At 42.9% G+C, this 25633-nt stretch overlaps 1 protein-coding gene across 3 annotated transcripts in view; it reads left to right on the forward strand.

Moving 5' to 3' along the window:
• Positions 1-25633, forward strand: part of acbd5a (acyl-CoA binding domain containing 5a) — a 76570-nt gene that overhangs the window by 33033 nt on the left and 17904 nt on the right. For 2 of the 3 annotated variants that reach the window (XM_063044272.1, XM_063044270.1), the window contains exons 4-6: positions 6472-6589; positions 6775-6807; positions 16401-16535. In XM_063044272.1, the coding sequence (XP_062900342.1) occupies positions 6472-6589; positions 6775-6807; positions 16401-16535 (286 nt within the window). The remainder of the gene's footprint in view (positions 1-6471; positions 6590-6774; positions 6808-16400; positions 16536-25633) is intronic. The other variant, XM_063044271.1, reaches the window with a different exon arrangement.

The following is a 25633-nucleotide window of genomic DNA, read 5'->3' on the forward strand; positions in this document are numbered from 1 at the left end:
TAATAAGTTGCTGGGAAATTCACTGTAAAAGTCTGTGCAGATCACTAAAAGTATTTTTCTGCAATTATAAATATTATCATCTGCAATGCTGCAATGTTTTATTTGCAACTGATATTTTCAAATGATAGATTATAAAGGTCAGCAATATTTAAACTGAATTGTCTGTTCCAGTAAATGGACTGAGATCTGTCTGTTTTTCAATAGATGCTGCAGATGGCATGGTAATGTAATGGCCATGTGGTTGCGCAGTGTATGATTTAATTGCAAATATTAATCTACATTAGCAAACAAGAAATAGTTGCCAACCTCAGTTCTGCTTCTCTTGGGAATCCACATAAATAGTTACAACATCTTCATTGTAAATTAAATTGCAGTTAAATTTCTCAACAGTGTTTATAACTCCAGTAGTAATAAATCTAAGATGCCTCCACATGTATTTAAAATTACATAGTAATCACAGTTCAGAAGTAGATATCCCCTGGACTTCTGAAATAAAAATAGAAAATGCTATCAACGCTCAGCTCAGGTATCATCTGTGGGGAGAAGGAGAAAGCCTACCTAGCTGGAGCTTTTCTGTTTATTGGCCACCTCTCCACTTTCCTTGCCTTTACACGTGCTTTAATTTTTTTGTATATCTATGTTTATCAATTTAGATACAATGCCATTAATGAGAAATACTAAATTTATTTATTTCTCCACTGATATAGCCAGATATTCTTGACATTTATAGTATTTTCTATCATTAAAATTATTCTCTGCATACTTCTTAATTTTTTATAAATTTGTCAACTAAAATTCTCAAGTGAGGTCTTGCTTGTGTTTAATATCCCATCACTACCACTCCTCACACTGGGTTCAGTCATTCAATATGACAAAGTAACACACATCAAAGTTGCTGGTGAACGCAGCAGGCCAGACAGCATCTGTAGGAAGAGGTGCAGTCGACGTTTCAGGCCGAGACCCTTCGTCAGGACTAACTGAAGGAAGAGTGAGTAAGGGATTTGAAAGTTGGAGGGAGAGGGGGAGATCCAAAATGATAGGAGAAGACAGGAGGGGGAGGGATAGAGCCAAGAGCTGGACAGGTGATAGGCAAAAGGGGATACGAAAGGATCATGGGACAGGAGGTCTGGGAAGAAAGACAAGGGCCGGGGGGGGGGGGACCCAGAGGATGGGCAAGAGGTATATTCAGAGGGACAGAGGGAGAAAAAGGAGAGTGTGAGAAAGAATGTGTGCATAAAAATAAGTAACAGATGGGGTACGAGGGGGAGGTGGGGCCTTAGCGGAAGTTAGAAAAGTCGATGTTCATGCCATCAGGTTGGAGGCTACCCAGACGGAATATAAGGTGTTGTTCCTCCAACCTGAGTGTGGCTTCATCTTTACAGTAGAGGAGGCTGTGGATAGACATGTCAGAATGGGAATGGGATGTGGAATTAAAATGTGTGGCTACTGGGAGATCCTGCTTTCTCTGGCGGACAGAGCGTAGATGTTCAGCAAAGCGGTCTCCCAGTCTGCGTCAGGTCTCGCCAATATATAAAAGGCCACATCAGGAGCACCGGACGCAGTATATCACCCCAGTCGACTCACAGGTGAAGTGTTGCCTCACCTGGAAGGACTGTTTGGGGCCCTGAATGGTGGTAAGGGAGGAAGTGTAAGGGCATGTGTAGCACTTGTTCCGCTTACACGGATAAGTGCCAGGAGGGAGATCAGTGGGGAGGGATGGGGGGGACGAATGGACAAGGGAGTTGCGTAGGGAGCGATCCCTGCGGAATGCAGAGAGAGGCGGGGAGGGAAAGATGTGCTTAGTGGTGGGATCCCGTTGGAGGTGGCGGAAGTTACAGAGAATAATATGTTGGACCCGGAGGCTGGTGGGGTGGTAGGTGAGGACCAGGGGAACCCTATTCCTAGTGGGGTAGCGGGAGGATGGAGTGAGAGCAGATGTACGTGAAATGGGGGAGATGCGTTTAAGAGCAGAGTTGATAGTGGAGGAAGGGAAGCCCCTTTCTTTAAAAAATGAAGACATCTCCCTCGTCCTAGAATGAAAAGCCTCATCCTGAGAGCAGATGCGGCGGAGACGGAGGAATTGCGAGAAGGGGATGGCGTTTTTGCAAGAGACAGGGTGAGAAGAGGAATAGTCCAGATAGCTGTGAGAGTCAGTAGGCTTATAGTAGACATCAGTGGATAAGCTGTCTCCAGAGACAGAGACAGAAAGATCTAGAAAGGAGAGGGAGGTGTCGGAAATGGACCAGGTAAACTTGAGGGCAGGGTGAAAGTTGGAGGCAAAGTTAATAAAGTCAACGAGTTCTGCATGCGTGCAGGAAGCAGCACCAATGCAGTCGTCGATGTAGTGAAGGAAAAGTGGGGGACAGATACCAGAATAGGCACGGAACATAGATTGTTCAATATGACAAAGTATTTACTTTTGACAATGACTTAGTTAATAACGTCTAGTTATTTTTTGCAACTGTGCAAACTGGTAATGTCTTTTGTTGGGTAATGAGTGATATATTGGAACCAGTATTACATTTTATTTATATGTTTGGGTTAGATCACTCTGCCAATGTCTGTAATACTTGGAAAATCATGTTTTTCTTGCCTAAGGTCAGCAGGTTAACATTTTTAGTCCTACTGGCTACAAGAAGTATGCAGGAGTCCTATTATGATGAAAACTAAAGATAAGAATCTTTGTAGCTCTTACCTAGCCGAATCCCCTTTTTCAATTGTTATTTCATCCCTCAAGTCTCTTGTAACCTGTGTTTGTGTTGTGATGTCCTTCAGAAACATCTCCAAACACTTAACAAGGAATAAATAATATTATGTGACTGTTGCTCTTATGGTGAACATTTTGTGCACTAATATGTTTCTTTTTCATTACCACTGCAGTCTTGGCATCATATTTTAACCCTTGGCTTAACTGCTGAACCTACATTCCCTCCAAAACAGGATCCTATAATAACTCCCATTATGTAACTATCTCATTTTATCAAAGGTCCAAAGGTCAAATTTAATGTCAGAGAAATGTATACACTATACATCCTGAAATGCTTTTTCTTTGCAAATACCCACAAAAACAAATAAGTGCCCTAAAGAATGAACGACAGTTAAACGTGAGAACCCCAACCCCGCGTGTAAGCAGCAGCGAGCAACAATCCCCCCTCCCCCCCGCCCCCTGGCAAAACAAAAAGCACATGTGCTACTGAGTACAAGCGTGTGCTAAGCAGTAGCAAAGACACAGACCTTGCAGTTACACCAAAGACTTCGCATTTCATCCAACGTTCAACAAACCACAGGTTCTCTCTGAGGGAGGTGTCCCCCATTTTCGCAGCAAGCAGGAGACATAACAACAACCCGCTGGTTTATGATATTAAAAGTCTGTTTTGTTGCTTTTTCCAAGCTCTGTGTCTGAAGATCACAAAGACCTCTGTTCAAAAGGACCCTGAAAGGGGAAAATAAAGGTATTAAAGGTGGAAATAGAGCTGTTTCTGAAGATGCAAGAAAAGGAGTTTGCTGTTAGGCGCCAGTAGTTGAAACTCTCCATAGATATTTTTGAAATAGTTGGATCCAAAGGTAGCTGTGCTTTTTCAGCCTTCATTCTTTGTAAATTTGGACGAGTCAAATCCTTGATGCCAAATCATACTTTCTGTGTCTGTTGACTGACGTGGGTTCATAATCTGACAGTACCTTTTCAAAAAAAAAGTCCTTGTTTCCTGGATAGGTAGTAATGGGGGAACAGAGGAATGTTCTCACTGGGTGATGGCAGACAAACTTAGTAAGTATTTTGTGTCAGTTCTCACTGTAGAAAACACTAGCAGTATGCCAGAAATTCGAGAGTGTGGGGGACAGAAGTGAGTCTAGATGCTACTACTGAGGAGAAGATGCTTGAGAAACTGAGAGGTCTGAAGGTAGATAAGTCATCTGGGCCAGATGGATTGCACTCCATATTTCTGAAAGGGGTAGCAGAAAAGATTGTGGAGGCATTAGTAATGATCTTTCAAGAATCACTAGATTCTAGAATGGTTCCAGAGGACTGGAAAATTGCAAATGTCACTCTACTCTGTAAGAAGGGAGGAAAGTGGAGGAAAGAAAATTATAGGCCAGTTAGCCTAACGTCAGCGATTGAGAAGATGCTGGAGTCCATTATTAAGGAAGAGGCTTTATGGTACTTTGAGGTGCGTGATAAAGTCAGCCAAAGACAGCACGGTTTCTTTAAGAGGAAGTCTTGCCTGACAAATCTGTTGGAATTCCTTGAGAAAACAACAGGCAGGATGGACAAAGGAGAGTCAGTGGATCAGTCCTGAAGAAGGGTCTCGGCTTGAAACATCAACTGTTTATTCATTTCCATAGATGCTGCCTGAGCTCAGAATCAGGTTAAATATCACTGGGATATGTCGTGAAATATGTTTTATGACAGCAGCACTTTGCATACATAGCAATGAAAACTAAATTACAATAAGTGCATATAAAAAGAGAAAATTAAAGATGTAGTGCAGAAACAGAGAAAAAAATACTGAGGTAGTGTTCATGTGTTCATTGTTCATTCAGAAATCTGATGGAGGAGGGAAAGAAGCTGTTCTTAAAACATTGAGTGTCTTATCTTTAGGCTGCTGTACCTCCACCTTGATGGTAGAATTGAGAAGAGAGCATGTCTTGGTTGATGGGGGTCCTTAATGATGGATGCTGCCTTTTTGAGGCATCGCCTTTCAAAGTCTCCTGAAAGCTGGGGAGGCTAGTGACCATGTTGGAGCTGGCAGAGATTACAATTTTCTGCAACTTTTACCAATCCTGTGCAGTCCCCCCTCCATACCAGATGCTGATGCAATCAGCTAGAATGCTCACCATGGTACATTTGTAGAAATTTGTGAATGTCTTTGGTGACATAACAATTCTCCTCAAACTCCTAATGAAATATAACCGCTGTTGTGCCTTCTTTGTAATTGTATCAATATGTTGGACCCAGGATATAAGGCATTGGTCAGACCGCACTTGGAGTACTGTGAGCAGTTTTGGGTCCCTTGTCTATGACAAGAAGAGCTGACATTGGAGAGGGTTCAGAGGACATTCACGAAAATGATTCCTGGACTGAAGGGGTTAACATATGAAGAGCATTGGATAGCTCTGAGCTTGCACTCGCTGGAAATTAGAAGAATGGGTGGGGGAAGCACATTGAAACCTATCGAATATTGAAAGGCCTAGATAGAGTGGATGTGGAGAGGATGTTTCCTTGAATGGGTGAGTTTGAGAGATTATGCACAGCCTCAGAATGGAGAGATGACCATTTAGAACTGAGATGAGGAGGAATTTATTGAGCTAGAAGGTGGTAAATCTGTGGAATTCATTGCCACGGACAGTTGTAGAGCCCAAGTAATTGAGTATATTTAAAGTGCAGGTTGCTAGGTTCTTCATTAGTCAGGGCATCAAAGGTTATGTACAGGGAGAAGGCAGGAGAATGGGGTGAAGAGGGCTGATGAATCAGCCATGATGGAATGATGGAGCAGACTCAATGGGTAGAATGGCCTAATTCTGCTCCTATATCTTAAAGTCTTATAGATGCTTTTCTAAAAATTCTACAGTTTTATGGGATTTATGCACTCTGCAGTTGTGGCTATTTATGGATTCATGATTTTAATCTTTACATTTTCAGTGGCAAGACTTTGATGAGAGCCTTAGTTATGCCTTTATCTCCTTCAGTTTTTCTGGGTCCACCTTTCATCTTCTTGTTAAAGCCCACTTCTTTATCCAGGCTTTTGATGACATCTTAATAATGGCTTGATGCTAGATTATTTCGATAAAGCTATTATGAAGTACTGTGGAATCATTTTCTGGGTAAAGCTAAATGCAAATTGTTGGTGTTAATCCCCCATGTTTGATGAACGCTAACAAAGTGAATGATTGTTTTTGATGTGGTGTTCACTATTATGCTTGTTTCTAAGAATCATTGAAGTGGTATAAAGTTCTTAAAAGTTTCAGAATATAAAATTAACTTGGGTTTTTTACTTTGTTTCCACAGTACTGCAAATAATAGGATTTGTAAAATCTAATTCTACCATTACTCAATTATTTGATGAAATCTAATAAAAGATGAATTGACTCCTTTGAAAATGGATGGCTTACACAGGCTTTCAGCATTTTTGGAGTTTAACATTATCTTCATTTGTGAATTTTTGATTTCAATCATGGTACTTGGGTCGGTCATAAGCAAAATACCAGTTAAGGTTACCCTTCCTCTTTAATACTATTCATTTTGAAACAGTAATTTTTATCTTGCACTGTAATACTGGCACAGAACAACACATTTCATGGCATATGTCAGTAATAATAAACTTGATTCTGATTCAGGCAATGTGGCAGGCACAAAAAGCCAACAATTTTAATCCATTTCCTTTTGATCAAGTTAGAATGACCTCTTTAAAGTAGAAACAGACTTTGCATCTGTGTTTTTGAATATTGGTTTCAATAATTATTTCTGTTTTGTAGATACTTGAGTCTATGCCGATGACTAAGGAAGTAGAGGAACTGCTTTGTGTTATTGGGCCTTTCTATGAACTAGTGGATGACAAGAAGCAATCAGTATCACCATATGTAATCTCATCAGGTTAGACCTTCATGAGAGTCAAAAATATGTTCATGTTTTTTAAAAAACTCTTTTTGAGACTTATCACAGTACCTTCACTTGAAAGTAATCTTTTCATTTAAATTCAATGTTTTTATTTGCTTAAACCTACTTAAGTAATGTGTCCCCTGCTGTTCTACTTTCTGCATCCTGTGCTAATTGTACAGGCCGGCTGGAAAAAGTGGTTAAGTCACTTGAAGGTAAGAATTCAAATCCATCTGTGCTATGCTTTCTGATATTGAGTGTTGGATATTTCAGTTTTAGTGTTGAAAGTATATGTTGAGACCTGGATTTTAGGGAATAATAAGCACTAAAGCCATTGCCTACAAATGATTATCATATTCAAAAGACCATGAATTTGTCTGTTGCAAATAAAATTAATGTTATTTTGCAAAAGCTTCACACATTAGTGACAGAATTACTGATAGGTAGATTATTGAAACTTCTCGTACTTAGTTGATTCATTATGTTATAGGACCTCATGAGAAACCAGGAAAGAAATTGTGCAAGTCCTTGTAGAGATCTTTGCTTCACTGTTAACCATTGGTGAAATTCCAGAAGAATATGGCTAACAGCAAAGCAAAGGGCCTCTGTGATTTCTTTCCTGACCTCCCATTAGGTCAATGTAGGTCAATTAGGACAGGCCAGGGAACTACAGGAGAGTGAACCTGGCTTTATTTGTAAGGAAGTTGCTGGAGGGAATTCTGAGGGACAAGACTGACCACTGTTTGGACAATCAAGGCCTGATCAGGAATTGTCAACATGGTTTTGTGCATGGGAGGTCATGTCTGACAAATCCTTTGGAGTTTTTTGAAGATAACTAAGAGGGTAGATGAAAGTAGGGCAATGGAAGTTGTCTGTATGGATTTAGTGAGATCTTTGACAAGGTCCCAGATTGTAGACTGATTGGGAAGGTTAAGTTACATGGGATTTCGGGGAAGTGTCTGAGGTAGATTCAGAATTGGTTAAATGATAGGAAGACAATGGTTGAATGTTGGTTCTCCGACTGGAGGCCTGTGACTAGTGGAGTGCCTTAGTCTATGTTCCAAGCCTACACTGGTGACCATCCTGCACTTTTCTTATATTACATCGATGACTGCATTGGTGCTGCTTCCTGCACCTGTGCTGAACTCGTTGATTTTATCCACTTTGCCTTCAACTTCCACCCTGCTCTCAAATTCACCTGGTCCATTTCCGACACTTCCCTTTCTCGATCTCGCTGTCTTTATCTCTGGAGACAACTTATCCACCGATGTCTATTATAAACCAACGGATTCTCACAGCTACTTGGACAATACTTCGTCTCACCCCCCCTGCAACTTGTAAAAAATGCCAACCCCTTCTCTCAGTTCCTCCCTGTCTGCCTCATCTACTGTCAGGATGAGGCTTTTCATTCTAGAACGAAGGAGATGTCCTCCTTTTTCAAAGAAAGGGGCTTCCCTTTCTCCACCATCAACGCTGCCCTCAACCGCATCTCTTCCATTTCACGCATGTCTACTCTTACCCCATCCTCCCACCACCCTACCAGGGATAGGGTTCCTTTTGGCCTCACCTACCACCCACCAACCTCTGCATCCAGCACGTAATTCTCCGAAACTTCCGCCACCTCCAACTGGATTCCACCACCAAACACATCTTTCCTTCCCACTCCTCCCACCTTTCAAATCTACTCCTCAACTTTTTTTGTTCAGTCCTGCCAAAGAGTTTCGGCCCGAAACGTTGACTGTACATTTTTCCATAGATGTTGCTTGGCCTGTTGAGTTCCTCTAGCATTTTGTGTGTGTTGCACGGATTTCCAGCACCTGCAGATTTTCTTTTGTTTGTGCCTTAGAGATCAATTTTGGGACCTCTGTTATTCATTATGTATGTAAATAATTTGGATAGGAATGTACATGGCACGATTAGCAAGTTTGCTGTTGATAATAAATTGGTGGGTCTTGATGAAAGTAAAGCAGGTTAGAATCAATGAAAGACCACACCCAATGAAATGGACAAGCAACCAATTTGCAAACCGCAACCAACAGTACAAATACAAAAGAGAATAAATAAACAAATAAATAATAAGTATCAAAAACATGAGACGAGGAGTCGTGAGTACATATGTTGTGGGAACAGTTCACTAATGGGGCAAGTGAGGTTATCCCCTCTGGTCCAAGAGCCTGATGGTTGAGGGGTAATGATTATTCCTGAACCAGGTGTGAGGGCCCTGAGGCTCCTGTACCACCTTCCTGATGGCAGCAGCGAGATTAGAGCCTGAGCTGGATGATGAGGTCCTTGATGATGGATGCTGCTTTCCTATGACAGTGCTGCATATAGATGTGCTCATTGGTGGGGAGGGCTTTACCCATGATTGACTGGGACATATCCACTACTTTTTTGTAGGCTTTTCCTTACAAGGGTATTGGTGTTTTTATAACAGGCCATGATGCAACCAGTCAATATACTCTCAACCACACAACTATAGAAGTTTGTCTAAGTTTTAGATGACATGCCACTTCTTCACAAACTTCTAAGAAAGTAGAGGTGATGCCGTGCTTTCTTCATAATAGTACTTGGTGTTGGACCCAGGACGTATCCTCTGAAATGATAATACCGAGGAATTTAAATTTGTTGACCCTCTCCACCTCTGATCCCTCGATGAAGATTGGCTCATGGACCTCCAGTTTCTCCCTCCTGAAGTCAATAATCATTTCTTTGGTCTTGCTGACATTAAGTGTCACCAGACACTCAAGGAGACAAAGATGGAAAGTTCACATTTCACACTTAAAAGGCAATTGAAGTTCCATAACCTAAAAGTGTATAGACCAAGAGCTGAAGATTAAAAATTGGGTGAATTGATATTAAAACGACTTGTGCTTTTATAGGGGTGTGTGTGTGTGTGTGTGTGTGTGTGGGCATATTTCAGACTTCTGTACCTCCACACTGCCCTGTTGAGTCAAGGAAATGCTTCTAAGTGTATTGAACTGATAGGCAGGATATATTTTGTAACTGGTCCCTTGGCTTCTTGTCTTGTACAAGAGAAAAGGGCACATTGATTTAAAGCTAAATGGTATTTTATAATGGGATGAAAACTCCTATTTCCAAGTTTCTTTATTATAGAAAACTCAATGGGATTGAGTCTGGTGTGGAAGATGTAATGAGGCTTCAACAGGATAGAACAAACTGCAGAGATGGGAAAAGGATAAATAGAATACAATGTGGAATAACAAAGTTATCTACTTTGGTGGACCAAACAGGAAAGTATTCCGTGAACACTTTGGACCATCAACATTGGGAAATGTTGACCTTCAAAGTAACCTAGGTTTCCTTGAATACAAACCCTGAAAGCTAACGTGCAGTTGCAGCAAGTAGTTCAAAGGTCTGTTTTCTGAGAGGATTTAGGTTGAGAAGCAATGATATCCTTACTGCAATTGTATTGGACCTTGATGAGATCACACTTGAGTATTGTGTAGTCTTGGTCTCATAGTCTCAAAAAATGATGCATTTGCCTTAAAAGGAGAGAGATGAACATTTGCCAGACTGGTTCCTGGGTTGATGTGTGTGCTACATGAGGAAAGATCAAGTAGGGCAGGCTATATTCTCCGGAATGTGAATTGATCCCACTGAAGTACTGAAACTTCATCTCGGGGTTGGCAGACTGAGTGCAGGAAAGATAGTTCTTCTGCTCAACTATAGAATCAGCCTTAGAATTAGAGGCAGAGAGGAGGAGAAATTTCTTCACGGTATGGGTGGTGAAGTACTAGAATGGGATTGAACCCAGTGTCTTTTTGCTTTGTAGAGTGAATGTGGCACAACTGAACCAATAAAGATTAACAGCATTGCTGATAAATGCCATGGAAGATTTATAATTTGGATGTTTATTATCTTTTAGTTTGTGAATTGTGTATGATCTAAAAGAATGATTCCTGGAGTCCAGATAAAGGGTCTCGGCTGGAAACATTGACTTTTGAATCCTTTGCATAGGTACTGCCTGACTTGTTGAGTTCCTCCAGCATTTTGTTTGTGTTACTCTGGATTACAGGTGTCCCCCACTTTTCGAACGTTCGCTTTACGAAACCTCACTGTTACGAAAGACCTACATTAGTACCCTGTTTTCACTGTTACGAAAAAAATCAGCGCGCGCCCCGAGCAGCCATTCTCCCCTGGATTCGGAACGGCTTTCTCTCCGGCATTACTGAAACACGTGCCTGTGAGCAGCCGTTTGCAAGATGAGTTCTAAGGTGTCAGAAAAGCCTAAAAGAGCTCGTAAGGATGTTACACTTAGTGTAAAACTAGACATAATTAAGCGTTTTGATCGTGGTGAACGAAGTAAGGACAACGTGAGTTTGCCTTGTGGAAGCTGACGAAGATGATGTTGAAGAGGTTTTGGCATCCCATGACCAAGAACTGATAGATGAAAAGCTGATGCAATTGTAAGAGGAAAGGATAACAATCGAAACCGAATGCGGTAGCAAAATGAGCGTGAAGCAACTACGTGAGATTTTCGCTACAATGATAAAGTATGACTTAAATTTTGAAAGGGTACGTTGGTTTAGGGGATATTTGCAGGATGGTTTGAGTGCTTACAAAGAACTGTATGATAGAAAAATGCGCGAGGCTCAGCAGTCAAGCAAGCCTTCCACATCAGCCACAGCAGACGACGAACCTTGAGCTTCAACATCGAGGCAGGCAGTCATAGGAGAAGATGAGCTGCCTGCTCTAATGGAAACAGACGACACCCCAGTGTACCACCACCCCAACCCCCGGGCCACGGACAGATACTGGTTCGCAGAGAATGCAGAAGTAGCCTGGAGGCTCACAGCACATCTTTAAGAAAAAAGCCGAAATAAACATGCTAATTAATTACGTGTTGGGTGACACCTAATTAATTAGCGTGTTTATTTAGGCTTTTTTTCTTAAAGATGTGCTGTGTGCCTCCCGGCCACCGCTGGACCCCTGCGTGCTTCGCGGATCGGTATCGGTTGGTGGCCCGGAGGGTGGGGGCCACTGCACCAGCCAAACTCCGACAACTCAGCCTAACACAACATCATCAGTGTGCTCCGCGCTTTCCCAATTCCGGTCAGTGATACTACACTGTACATATATTATTTCTACTTTATATCGGCTGTGTATTTTTACATGTTATTTGGTATGATTTGGCAGCTTCATAGCTTAAAGGTTACTGGAGAGCGCTTGCGCCGTGTTTTTGCCAACAGCACTTGCGTGAGATTTTCTGCCGACGGCGCTTGCGTGAAATTTTTGCTTCGGAGAACAGTGCCGGCAATGATTGTGGAAAAGTATTTCTATTTTATATACAAACAACAGGAATTCTTCAGATGCTGGAAATTCAAGCAACATACATCAAAGTTGCTGGTGAACGCAGCAGGCCAAGCAGCATCTATAGGAAGAGGCGCAGTCGACGTTTCAGGCCGAGACCCTTTGTCAGGACTAACTGAAGGAAGAGTGAGTAAGGGATTTGAAAGCTGGAGGGGGAGATGCAAAATGATAGGAGAAGACAGGAGGGGGAGGGATAGAGCCGAGAGCTGGACAGGTGATAGGCAAAAGGGGATACGAGAGGATCATGGGACAGGAGGTCCGGGAAGAAAGACAAGGGCGGGGGGGGGGTGACCCAGAGGATGGGCAAGAGGTATATTCAGAGGGACAGAGGGAGAAAAAGGAGAGTGAGAGAAAGAATGTGTGCATAAAAATGAGTAACAGATGGGGTACGAGGGGGAGGTGGGGCCTTAGCGGAAGTTAGAGAAGTCGATGTTCATGCCATCAGGTTGGAGGCTACCCAGACGGAATATAAGGTGTTGTTCCTCCAACCTGAGTGTGGCTTCATCTTTACAGTAGAGGAGGCCGTGGATAGACATGTCAGAATGGGAATGGGATGTGGAATTAAAATGTGTGGCTACTGGGAGATCCTGCTTTCTCTGGCGGACAGAGCGTAGATGTTCAGCAAAGCAGTCTCCCAGTCTGCGTCGGGTCTCACCAATATATAAAAGGCCACAACGGGAGCACCAGACGCAGTATATCACCCCAGTCGACTCACAGGTGAAGTGATGCCTCACCTGGAAGGACTGTTTGGGGCCCTGAATGGTGGTAAGGGAGGAAGTGTAAGGGCATGTGTAGCACTTGTTCCACTTACACGGATAAGTGCCAGGAGGGAGATCAGTGGGGAGGGATGGGGGGGACGAATGGACAAGGGAATTGTGCAGGGAGCGATCCCTGCGGAATGCGGGGGGGGGGTGGGAAAGATGTGCTTAGTGGTGGGATCCCGTTGGAGGTGGCGGAAGTTACAGAGAAGAATATGTTGGACCCGGAGGCTGGTGGGGTGGTAGGTGAGGACCAGGGGAACCCTATTCCTAGTGGGGTGGTGGGAGGATGGAGTGAGAGCAGATGTACGTGAAATGGGGGAGATGCGTTTAAGAGCAGAGTTGATAGTGGAGGAAGGGAAGCCCCTTTCTTTAAAAAATGAAGACATCTCCCTCTAAGGAGCACCAGGCCATTGTCTCCCACACCATCACCGACTTTATCCGCTCAGGGGATCTCCCATCCACTGCTACCAACCTTATAGTTCCCACACCCCACTTCCCGTTTCTACCTCCTACCCAAGATCCACAAACCTGCCTGTCCTGGCCGACCTATTGTCTCAGCTTGCTCCTGCCCCACCGAACTCGTTTCTGCATACCTCGACACTGTTTTATCACCCCTTGTTCAATCCCTTCCGACCTATGTTCGTGACACTTCTCACGCTCTTAAACTTTTCGATGATTTTAAATTCCCTGGCCCCCACCGCTTTATTTTCACCATGGATGTCCAGTCCTTATATACTTCCATCCCCCATCAGGAAGGTCTCAAAGCTCTACGCTTCTTTTTGGATTCCAGACCTAATCAGTTCCCCTCTACCACCACTCTGCTCCGTCTAGCGGAATTAGTCCTTACTCTTAATAATTCCTCCTTTTGCTCCTCCCATTTCCTCCAAACTAAAGGTGTAGCTATGGGCACCCGTATGGGTCCTAGCTATACCTGCCTTTTTGTTGGGTTTGTGGAACAATCTATGTTCCGTGCCTATTCTGGTATCTGTCCCCCACTTTTCCTTCGCTACATCGACGACTGCATTGGCGCTGCAGAACTCGTTGACTTTATTAACTTTGCCTCCAACTTTCACCCTGCCCTCAAGTTTACCTGGTCCATTTCCAACACCTCCCTCCTCTTTCTAGATCTTTCTGTCTCTGTCTCTGGAGACAGCTTATCCACTGATGTCTACTATAAGCCTACTGACTCTCACAGCTATCTGGACTATTCCTCTTCTCACCCTGTCTCCTGCAAAAATGCCATCCCCTTCTCGCAATTCCTCCGTCTCCTCCACATCTGCTCTCAGGATGAGGCTTTTCATTCTAGGACGAGGGAGATGTCTTCATTTTTTAAAGAAAGGGGCTTCCCTTCCTCCACTATCAACTCTGCTCTTAAACGCATCTCCCCCATTTCACGTACATCTGCTCTCACTCCATCCTCCCACCACCCCACTAGGAATAGGGTTCCCCTGGTCCTCACCTACCACCCCACCAGCCTCCGGGTCCAACATATTATTCTCCGTAACTTCCGCCACCTCCAACGGGATCCCACCACTAAGCACATCTTTCCCTCCCCGCCTCTCTCTGCATTCCGCAGGGATCGCTCCCTACACATTTCCCTTGTCCATTCGTTCCCCCCCCATCCCTCCCCACTGATCTCCCTCCTGGCACTTATCCGTGTAAGCGGAACAAGTGCTACACATGCCCTTTCACTTCCTCCCTTACCACCATTCAGGGCCCCAAACAGTCCTTCCAGGTGAGGCATCACTTCACCTGTGAGTCGACTGGGGTGATATACTGCGTCCGGTGCTCCCGATGTGGCCTTTTATATATTGGTGAGACCCGACGCAGACTGGGAGACCGCTTTGCTGAACATTTACGCTCTGTCCGCCAGAGAAAGCAGGATCTCCCAGTGGCCACACATTTTAATTCCACATCCCATTCCCATTCTGACATGTCTATCCACGGCCTCCTCTACTGTAAAGATGAAGCCACACTCAGGTTGGAGGAACAACACCTTATATTCCGTCTGGGTAGCCTCCAACCTGATGGCATGAACATCGACTTCTCTAACTTCCGCTAAGGCCCCACCTCCCCCTCGTACCCCATCTGTTACTCATTTTTATGCACACATTCTTTCTCTCACTCTCCTTTTTCTCCCTCTGTCCCTCTGAATATACCTCTTGCCCATCCTCTGGGTCACCCCCCCCCCCTGTCTTTCTTCCCGGACCTCCTGTCCCATGACCCTCTCGTATCCCCTTTTGCCTATCACCTGTCCAGCTCTCGGCTCTATCCCTCCCCCTCCTGTCTTCTCCTATCATTTTGCATCTCCCCCTCCCCGTCCAGCTTTCAAATCCCTTACTCACTCTTCCTTCAGTTAGTCCTGACGAAGGGTCTCGGCCTGAAACGTCGACTGCGCCTCTTCCTATAGATGCTGCTTGGCCTGCTGCGTTCACCAGCAACTTTGATGTATATCTATTTTATATAGGCTGTGTATTTTATCATATCATTCCTGCTTTTACTATATGTTACTGTTATTTTAGGTTTTATGTGTTATTTGGCATGACTTGGTAGGTTATTTTTGGGTCTGTGAACGCTCACAAAATTTTCCCATATAAATAAATGGTAATTGCTTCTTCACTTTATGACATTTCAGCTTACGAACCGTTTCATAGGAACGCTGTACCTTCGGATGGTGGGGGAAATCTGTACCAGCTTCTACAGAATCTCTTGTATTTATTTTTTAAATATATCCTGAATGATGTTCCGATTCCATGATTTGTGATGCTAATTGAGTGGAAAAGCAAATTGGGGAGAAGATATGGAGAGTCTGCAGAGAGATATTGATAGGTTAAGTGAGGGGGCAAGGGTCTGACAGATGGAGTACAATGTCGGTAAATGTGAGGTCATCCAATTTGGAAGGAAAAATGAAAGAGCAGATTATTATTTAAATGGTAAAAAATTGCATCATGCGGCAGTGCAGAGGGACTTAGGAGTGTTTGTGCATGAATCACCAAAGGTTAGTCTGCAGGTGCAGCAGGCTATCAAGAAGGCAAATGGAATGTTGGCTGGAGGGATTGAATTGAAGAGCAGGGAGTACCCAACTATACAGAGTACTGCTGAGGCTGCACCTGGAGTAATGTGTGCAGTTCTGGTCTCTGTACTTGAGGAAAGATATACTGGTTTTGGAGGCAGTGCAGACAAAGTTCACCAGATTGATTCCACAGATGAGGGGTTTAGACTGTGTGGAGAGATTGAGTCGCCTGGGACTGTACTCACTTGAATTCAGAAGAATGAGAGGAGATCTTATAGAAACATATAAAATTATGAAAAGGATAGATAAGATAGAGGCACTACCAGTTGTTTCCACTGGTAGGTGAGACTAGAACTAGGGGACATAGCCTCAAGATTTAGGGGAGTAGATTTAGGAAGGAGATGAAGAGGAAGTACTTTTCTCAGAGAGTGGTGAATCTTTGGAATTCTCTGTCCAGTGAAGCAGTGGAGACTACCTCAGCAAATATATTTAAGACGAGGTTGGATAGATTTTTGCATAGTAGGGGAATTAAGGTTTATGGGGAAAAGGCAGGTAGGTGGAGATGAGTTCATGGCCAGATCAGGCATGATCTTATTGAATGGTGGAGCAGGGTCAACGGGCCAGATGACCTACTCCTGCTCTTATTTCTTATGTTCTTGTGTTTGGATTTTGACTGTTCTGATTTTTTTCCTTAAACGTATAGATCTTGGCAATGTTCTGAGTTCACCTAAGAATTGTAATAAGATGAATGGAAAAGTTGAAAGCAACGATAGTGGTGCAGAATCGGAACAAGGGGAAGATAATGAAGAGGTAACAGATAATGACCTTGACGATGAAGGTAAACATGGTTAAATATCTAATGATTGTTTTTTTTCTTATTATCCCATTTAAAAATATCCTGCAGTTGGAAATTAATTGTGAAATGTATATGTCGTATGTACAACATTTATTTAAATACAGGAATTTATTTATTCAAAAACATATTAAACTCAAACCTTATAGATGATCTATTGATCCATAACATCAGTCTTTAGAAAGAGGCTGCAGCCCAAAACAAAAGTTTTGTGACCGTTTGCTGTTTGCTCAGAACTATGTCTAATTTAGCACATTGACTATGTTTTGGAAGGAAAACAAAATGCAATGAACACTGAGGTCCGGCAGCATCTCTATACTGAGAACCAGAATTAGCTTTTCAGATCAATGACTTTTCATTGGAACTATAATGTGAGAAAACAACATGTGTTTCAAGTAGCAGAAAGGGCTGCAGCGTTGGGAGTGTATAAAAGGGATGTCTGTGATAGAGTGTACAAGACGGTTAGCTGAGGTTGACTTGTCCCTGTGTGCTACAGCCCTTCTGATGGATAGTTGTAACATCTGAATATATTTTATGTGGAATTCTGAATGCTGAAATGGAATTCTGAAGAACAATAACTTTTATTTCTATTGAAAATTAGTTAATTGCAATAGCCAATTTACCTTGTGTTAATGCATCCTTATACAATGACAATAGCCATAATCACCATCATCCTCTGGTCGATATAACTTTAACTGCAGTAAAGCTGGACTGACAGTATTTGCAGTAGATATATAACTCTGCTTTGTCACTAGCTCTGTCACATTTAAAACAATAAAATATTAGTGTTTCATTATTCAATCCATGCGTTTAATAGTTTTATTCCTCCATCGTTTGCTGGATTTATACTAAATGATGGCAGCATATTTTTCTTGTTTCTGCTGTATACGTGGTAAAACTAAAGATTGCTTTAGTTTATTTCTTCTGTACAGAATTAGTTTTCAGTTTGATCTAATTGATTAGTGGAATCGTTTGAAGGAACTGAACAACATACTTCATTCATACAACACACACAATTTTTCAGTCATCAATGATGCCCTCACCCACATCTCCTCCATTTCCCGCACTTCGGCCCTCACCCCATCCTCCCGTCACTACAACAGGGACAGAGTTCTCCTTGTAATCACCTACCACCCCACCAGCCTCTGGATCCAGCACATTATCCTCTACAACTTCCACCACCTTCAACAGGACCCCACCACTAAGCACATCTTTCCCTCTCCACCCCTCTCTGCATTTCTCAGGGATTCGTCCCTCTGTGACTCCCTGGTCCACACGTCCCTCCCCACGGATCTCCCCCCCACCCCCCACCCCCGGCAGTTATCCCTGCAAGCGTAAGTGCTACACCTGTCCCTACACCTCCTCTCTTGCCACCATTCAGGGCCCCAAACAGTCCTTCCAGGTGAGGCAACACTTCACTTGTGAGTCTCTTGGGGTCATCTATTGCATCCGGTGCTCCCGGTGTGGCCTCCTCTACATCAGTGAAACCCGACACAGATTGGGGGACCGCTTCATCGAGCACCTCCGCTTCATCTGCCACAACAGACAGGATCTCCCAGTTGCCACCCACTTCAACTCTGCTTCACATTCCCATTTGGGTATGTCCATACGTGGCTTCCTCTATTGCCATGATGAAGCTAAACTCAGGCTGGAGGAGCAACACCTCATATACCAGGTATAGGTAGTCTCCAGCCCCTTGGCATGAACCTTGAATTCTCCAACTTCTGATAATTCCCTCCCCTTCCCTTCCCCCATCCCAGTTTCACTCTGCCCCCTCCCCCAGCTGCCTATCACCTCCCTCATGGTTCCGCCTCCTTCTTCTATCCATTGTGTTTTCCCCTATTCCTTCCTCACCTTTCCTACCTATCACCTCCCTGCTTCCCCTCCCCTACCCCTTTATCTTTCCCCCTACTGGTTTTTCACCTGGCACCTACCAGCCTTCTCCTTCCCACCCTCCCCCCACCTTCTTTATAGGGGCTCTGCCCTTTCCCTCTTCAGTCCTGACGAAGTGTTCCGGCCAAAAACGTTGACTGATTGTTTTCACGGATGCTGCCCGACCTGCTGAGTTCCTCCAGCGTGTTGTGAGTGAACACACACAAAATGCTGGAGGAACTTAGCAGGCCAGGCAGCATCTATGGAAGAGTACAGTCGATGTTTCAGGCTGAGATCCTTTGGCAGGACTGGAGAAAAATGTATGAGTAGATTTAAAAGCTGGGGAAGTGTCAACAAAGTGTAGGTGCTCAGTGAAGAAGTCTCCCAATTTATGTCGGGTCTCCCAGTAGGCAGCCATTTTAATTCCACTTCCCATTCCTATTCTGATATATCAATCAATGGCCTTTGCTGCTGTTGTGATGAGGCCACACTCAGGTTGGAGGAACAACACCTTATACTCCTTCTGGGTAGCCTCCAACCTTATGGCCTGAACCAATTTTTCAAATTTCTGGTAATACCCCCCTCCCCTTCACCATTCCCCATTCCCTTTTTCCTTTCTCGCCTTATCTCCTGCTGATGCTCCTCCCCCCTTTTCTTTCTTCCATGGACTTCTGCCCTTTCCTATCAGACTCCCCCTTTTCCAGCCCTGTATCTTTTTTACCAATCAACTTCCCAGCACTTTTACTTCATCCCTTCGCCTCCCGGTTTCACTTATCACCTTGTGTTTCTCTCTCCCCTCCCTCCCCTCCGCACCTTTTAAATCTACTCCTCAGATTTTTCTCCCAGTCCTGCTGAAGTGTCTCGGCCCGAAATCTATACTTTTTTGCATAGGTGCTGCCTAGGCTGCTGTTCCTCCAGCACTGTGTGTGTGTGTGTGTGTGTGTGTGTGTGTGTGTGTGTGTGTGTGTGTTGCTTGGATTTCCAGCATCTGCAGATTTTCTCTTGTTTGTACTTTTATTCATATTTTCATTGTTACATTATCAATGGAAAACAAGCTGTCATGCATGGTTCCAGAATCAGGATCAGGTTTACTGTCACTAGCATGTGTGTTGTTTTGCAGCAGCAGTCCACTACAGTACATAATAAAAAAATGCAATAAGCAAATAATATATATCTTACAATTAAATACATAGTGCAAAACGATCCCCCAATGAGGACTGATGTGTGTTCCTTCAACTCTTCCTTCCTGAAATCCACAATCAATTCCTTTGTCTTACTGTTCTTGAGTGCAAGGTTGCTGTTGTGACACCATTCAACCAGCTGATCTGTCTCACTCCTGTACACCTCCTTGTCGTCATTTGAAATTCGGCCAACAGTAGTTGTGTCATCAGCAAATTTATTGGTGCCATTTGAGCTGTGTCTAGCCACACAGTCATAGGTATAAAGAGAGTCGAGCAATGGGCTAAGTATGCATCCTTGAGGGTGAGCTGGCGTTGATTGTCAGCGAGGATATGATGTTATTGCTCATCCGCTGTGGCTGTGGTCTCCCAATGGGAAAATCAAGGATCCAGTTGCATGAACTGAGTCTGCATTGAAGTTACTTACTTTTAGCAGAAGAAAACTAGGTTGATTTCCTCAAGTGAACATATTTTGACTAGAGCAATAATAAAGAGCAGAAAAGGATCATAGTAAACAGACAAAATAATGCAAAGGAATACAGACACAGGAGTGGGATCTGGAGTAAGAAGCAGTCTTCTGGAGGGACTCAGTCTATCAACAGCATGTATGGGCAAGGGAGAAGTTGTCAACTTTTTGGGTCAAAACTCAGCATCAGAACTTTGTCTTCTAGATGAGTAGATTTAAAAGGTGGGGAAGTGAGGAACCTCTTCTCCAAGACCCCCTCCTCCGCTAACAGACCCACTAAGTTTCTCCAGCAGATTGAATGCATAAGAAAAATTTGGTTCTGTTTTTTTATTAAATTACAGTGCAGTAAATATATTTAAATTGAATTACATTTATTAAAACATTAACGAAAGTCTCAAATGATTTTTTCATTTAAATCTTTTCTTTCCTCATAGGAAAGAGATGAGTTCAGTAAGAGTGACTCATTTCCTCTCCAAGGTAATAGCAGATCACAAACTTACCTGTTATTAATAGAACATGAGTTTTTCATAATTGCAAACTCATTTAGAACATGGTTGTTCAATATTATGGCTCCATTTACTTTCCACTGACTTCAAAGTCCCTGACAGCCTAACCCAACTGAAATCAATCCAAATCTTGTCGGTTTAACTAATCCAGCAACCACCTCCCTTCAAGGATGTATCTCCTAGTTCTCCACCACCCTTTGTGTGGAAAAATTGTGAAATAGTTTCACTCTGAAATGAGCTGGCTGCAATTTTAAAATTACAGTTTTGAATTGAGTACCTCCAAAAGAGGACGTAGTTTGTCTATAGCTATCTTATTTAATCATACTCAACAATTGTAAAATAATGCAAGCTAAATTTAGGCAACCAGTCTAACAAGAAAATTTGAATCACTTTGCATTTCTACTGTTCCTATTTCACACCATTTAATTACTTTGTAATTTCCCCAGATCTCTCTATTGAACGCGGCCTTTTCATTTGGCCTGTGTATTAGCTGCCTGTTCTCATACACAGAATGTAAGGCATTCCATAAGTTTGTTCATCAGGAAATAGATCTGTAATTTGTACCATATTCAGTTCATTAATTTATGTCTACATTTAACATGCTTCAGGCCCTGTACTATTTCTTTAGGAACATTATTATTCAGGAATGTTATACCAACTGCACACTATGATCCAGGAATTCTGTAACATCGGGATCCATGAAACAGAATTTTGTAAGCAGAGTACAATGTATGCATAGCATGTAACCATGGACAGATTTCTATTTCTACATATTTTGCTCACTAACTGCAGGAAGTTCTGTTTCCAGCATGTCAACTAAATAATTCCTATATTTACCCTCAATTCCATCTCATTACAATTTTGATTAAAGTTTTGATCAATGTTTTTAAGGAGATCACATTGGCAATATCCATGCTCACTTCCCTCTCCTAATGAGACTCAAGTAAATATAGTAAGTTGTGATTTTACCCATAAAATGTCTCTTTGATCACCCCATACTGTTTCACACATTGTCACTTTGCCTCTGATCAACATTCCTAACTCATGTTAAAGGTGATAGGTTTGTAGTTTTGTCCTTTCTTCTCAAAGATGTAGGTATAATGACTGCAATTTCCTAATTCAATCCATGAATGTTTTGGATTTTTTTTACAAATGCATCTATTTGTAATCTTGGTGTGGAAAAGGTGTTTTGACTATCTTATGTTTCCACTGTTATTTATTTAAAACTTGTATTAAATCTGCTTCTTTACTGCCTAAGAAGGTGAGCAAATAGCTTTCAACTATTTCATCTTTATTGAGTCAACATTCTTGATTACTGTCTTCCTCTTAATATTTTTGTTAAACATCTGCCATTAACTTTGATGTACCTTTTTAAGACTCTTCCTGTTGATAGAATTATTAATTTTATGTTTCTGTAAAATTGCATTTAACCTTGTTTTTTTAAATTCCCTGCCTCATTTGTTCATTATGTTTCATTATAATTAATTTTCATTTTTAGTGTTGTGTACTACATTCAGCATATTACATTGACTACAGGTTGTTCAGCTCAGTTGTTGTTATGTTCTACTCTTTTGTAGCTTATCATAATTATACATGAAATATTAGTTTGTTTTCCCTTTCTTGCAGGCCAGGTATCAAAAGCAATCATAATTGGGAAGGAAAATGCCCGGATAGTGGAGAGCACCTCTGTGGCTGTCCCCCTTAGCAACAAGTATCTTGTTCTGGATGCTGTTGAGGGGGATGACCTGACAGGGGACGCCCACGGTGACCGGGTCTCTGGCACTGAGCCTGGCGCTGTTGTGCAGGAGGGAAGAAGGGAGAGGAGGAATGCGGTAGTTATAGGGGATTCCATAGTCAGGGGAACAGACAGGAGATTCTGTGAGCCTGACAGAGATACCCGCATGGTATGTTGCCTCCCAGGTGCCAGGGTACGGGATATCTCGGATCAGGTCCAGAATATTCTGAAGGGAGAGGGCGAACAGCCAGTTGTCTTGGTACATGTTGGTACGAATGACATAGATAGGAAAAGGGAGGAGGTCCTGAAGAGAGATTTCTGGGAGTTAGGAAGGATGCTAAGAAGCAGGACCTCCAGGGTAGTAATCTCAGGACTGTTACCTGTGTCACGTGCTAGCGAGGGCAAGAATAGTAGGATCAGGCAGATGAATGCGTGGCTGAGAGACTGGTGCAGGGGGCAAGGCTTCAGATTCTTGGATCATTGGGATCTCTTCTGGGGGAAGTATGACCTGTTCAAAATGAACGGGTTACACCTGAACCCGAAGGGGACCAATATCCTAGCGGGAAGGTTTAATAGAGCTGTTAGGGAGGGTTTAAACTAATTTGGCAGGGGGATAGGAACCGAAATGATAGAGCGGAGGAAGGGCAAAACAGAAATAAATCTAAGATGGTGAGCAGTAACGATGTCAGGAAAGACAGGCAGGTGATGGGACAAATTTGCAGCCATTGGGATGAGTTGCAGTGCAATCAAAGTAAAAAGTACCAAATACTGATCTTAAGGTGTTATACTAAATGCACGCAGCATAAGGAATAAGGAGGATGATCTTGTCATACAGCTACAGATTGGCAGGTATGATATTGTGGCCATCAGTGAGACGTGGCTAAAGGATGCATGTCTCTGGGAGCTGAACATCCAAGGATACACGGTGTAGTGGAAGGATAGGCAGGGAGGCAGAGGAGGAGACGTGGCTTTATTGGTAAGAAATGATATTAAATCATTAGAAAGAGGTGATATAGGATCGGAAGGTGCAGAATCTTTATGGGTTGAGCTAAGAAATCGCAGGGGTAAAAGGACCCTGATGGCAGTTATATACAGGCCTCCAAACAGCTGCAGTGATGTGGACTTCAAATTGCAACAGGAAATAGAAAAGGCTTGTCAGAAGGCCAGTGTTATGATAATTGTGGGGGATTTTAACATGCGAGTGGATTGGGAAAATCAGGTCAGCACTGGATCTCGAGAGAATTTGTAGAATGTCTGCGAGATGGCTTTTTAGAACATCTTGTTGTTGAGCCCACTAGGGGATCAGCTGTACTGGATTAGGTATAGCGTAATGAACCGGAGATGATTAGAGAGATTGAGGTGAAGGAACCCTTAAGAGGCAGTGATCATAACATGATTGAGTTCACTGTGAAATTTAAAAATGAGAAGCCGAAATCCGATGTGTCGGTATTTCAGTGGAGTAAAGGAAGTTATAGTGGCATGAGAGAGGAACTGGCCAAAGTTGACTGGAAAGGGACACTAGCAAGAAGGACAGCAGAGCAGCAGTGGCTGGAGTTTATGGGAGAAATGAGGAAGGTGTAAGACAGATATATTCCAAAAAAGAAGAAATTTTCAAATGGAAAAAGGATGCAACCGTGGCTGACGAGAGAAGTCAAAGCAAAGGAGAGGGCATACAAGGAAGTAAAAATTAGTGGGAAGACAGAGGACTGGGAAGTTTTTAAAAGCTTACAAAAGGAAACTAAGAAGGTCATTAAGAGGGAAAAGATGAACTATGGAAGGAAGTTAGCAAATAATATCAAAGAAGATACTAAAAGCTTTTTCAAGTATATAAAGAGTAAAAGACAGGTGAGAGTAGATATAGGACCAATAGAAAATGATACTGGAGAAATTGTAATGGGAGATGAGGAGATGGCAGAGGAACTGAACAAGTATTTTGCATCAGTCTTCACTGAGGAAGACAGCAGTATACCGGACACTCAAGGGTGGCAGGGAAGAGAAGTGTGCGCAATCACAATTACGACAGAGAAAGTACTCAGGAAGCTGAATAGTGTAAGGGTAGATAAATCTCCTGGACCAGATGGAATGCACCCTCGTGTTCTGAAGGAAGTAGCTGTGGAGATTGTGGAGGCATTTGCAATGATCTTTCAAAAATCGATAGATTTTGGCATGGTTCCGGAGGACTGGAAGACTGCAAATGTCACTCCGCTATTTAAGCAGGGGGAAAGGGAGCAAAACAGAAATTATAGACCTGTTAGCTTGACATCGGTGGTTGGGAAGTTTTTGGAGTCGATTGTCAAAGATGAGGTTACGGAGTACCTGGAGACATATGACAAGGTAGGCAGAACTCAGCAAAAGGAAAATCCTGTCTGACAAACCTATTACAATTTTTTGAGGAAATTACAAGTAGGCTAGACAAAGGAGATGCAGTGGATGTTGTATATTTGGATTTTCAGAAGGCCTTTGACAAGGTGCCACGCATAAGACTGCTTAACAAGATAAGAGCCCATGGAATTACGGGAAAGTTACATACGTGGATAGAGCGTTGGCTGATTGGCAGGAAACAGACAGTGGGAATAAAGGGATCCTATTCTGGTTGGCTGCCGGTTACCAGTGGTGTTCCACAGGGGTCCATGTTGGGGCCGCTTCTTTTTACGTTGTATATCAATGATTTGGATTATGGAATAGATGGCTTTGTGGCTAAGTTTGCTGATGATACAAAGATAGGTGGAGGGGCTAGTGGTGCTGAGGAAACAGAGAGTCTGCAGAGAGACTTGGATAGATTGGAAGAATGGGCAAAGAAGTGGCAAATTAAATACAATATTGGAAAGTGTATGGTTATGCACTTTGGCAGAAGAAATAAATGGGCAGACTATTATTTAAATGGGGAGAGAATTCAAAGTTCTGAGATGCAACGGAACTTGGGAATCCTCGTGCAGGATACCCTTAAGGTTAACCTCCAGGTTGAGTCGGTGGTGAAGAAGGCGAATGCCTTGTTGGCATTCATTTCCAGAGGAATGGAGAATAGGAGCAGGGATGTGATGTTGAGGCTCTGTAAGGCGCTGGTAAGACCTCACTTGGAGTACTGTGGGCAGTTTTGGTCTCCTTATTTAAGAAAGGATGTGCTGACGTTGGAGAGGGTGCAGAGAAGATTCACTAGAATGATTCCAGGAATGAGAGCGTTAACATATGAGAAACATTTGTCCGCTCTTGGACTGTATTCCTTGGAGTTTAGAAGAATAAGGGGGGACCTCATAGAAACATTTTGAATGTTGAAAGGCATGGACAGAGTGGATGTGGTAAAGTTGTTTCCCATGATGGGTGAGTCT

This window comes from Mobula hypostoma, chromosome 3, assembly GCF_963921235.1.
Source record: "Mobula hypostoma chromosome 3, sMobHyp1.1, whole genome shotgun sequence".
In the NCBI taxonomy this organism is placed as follows: domain Eukaryota; kingdom Metazoa; phylum Chordata; class Chondrichthyes; order Myliobatiformes; family Myliobatidae; genus Mobula; species Mobula hypostoma.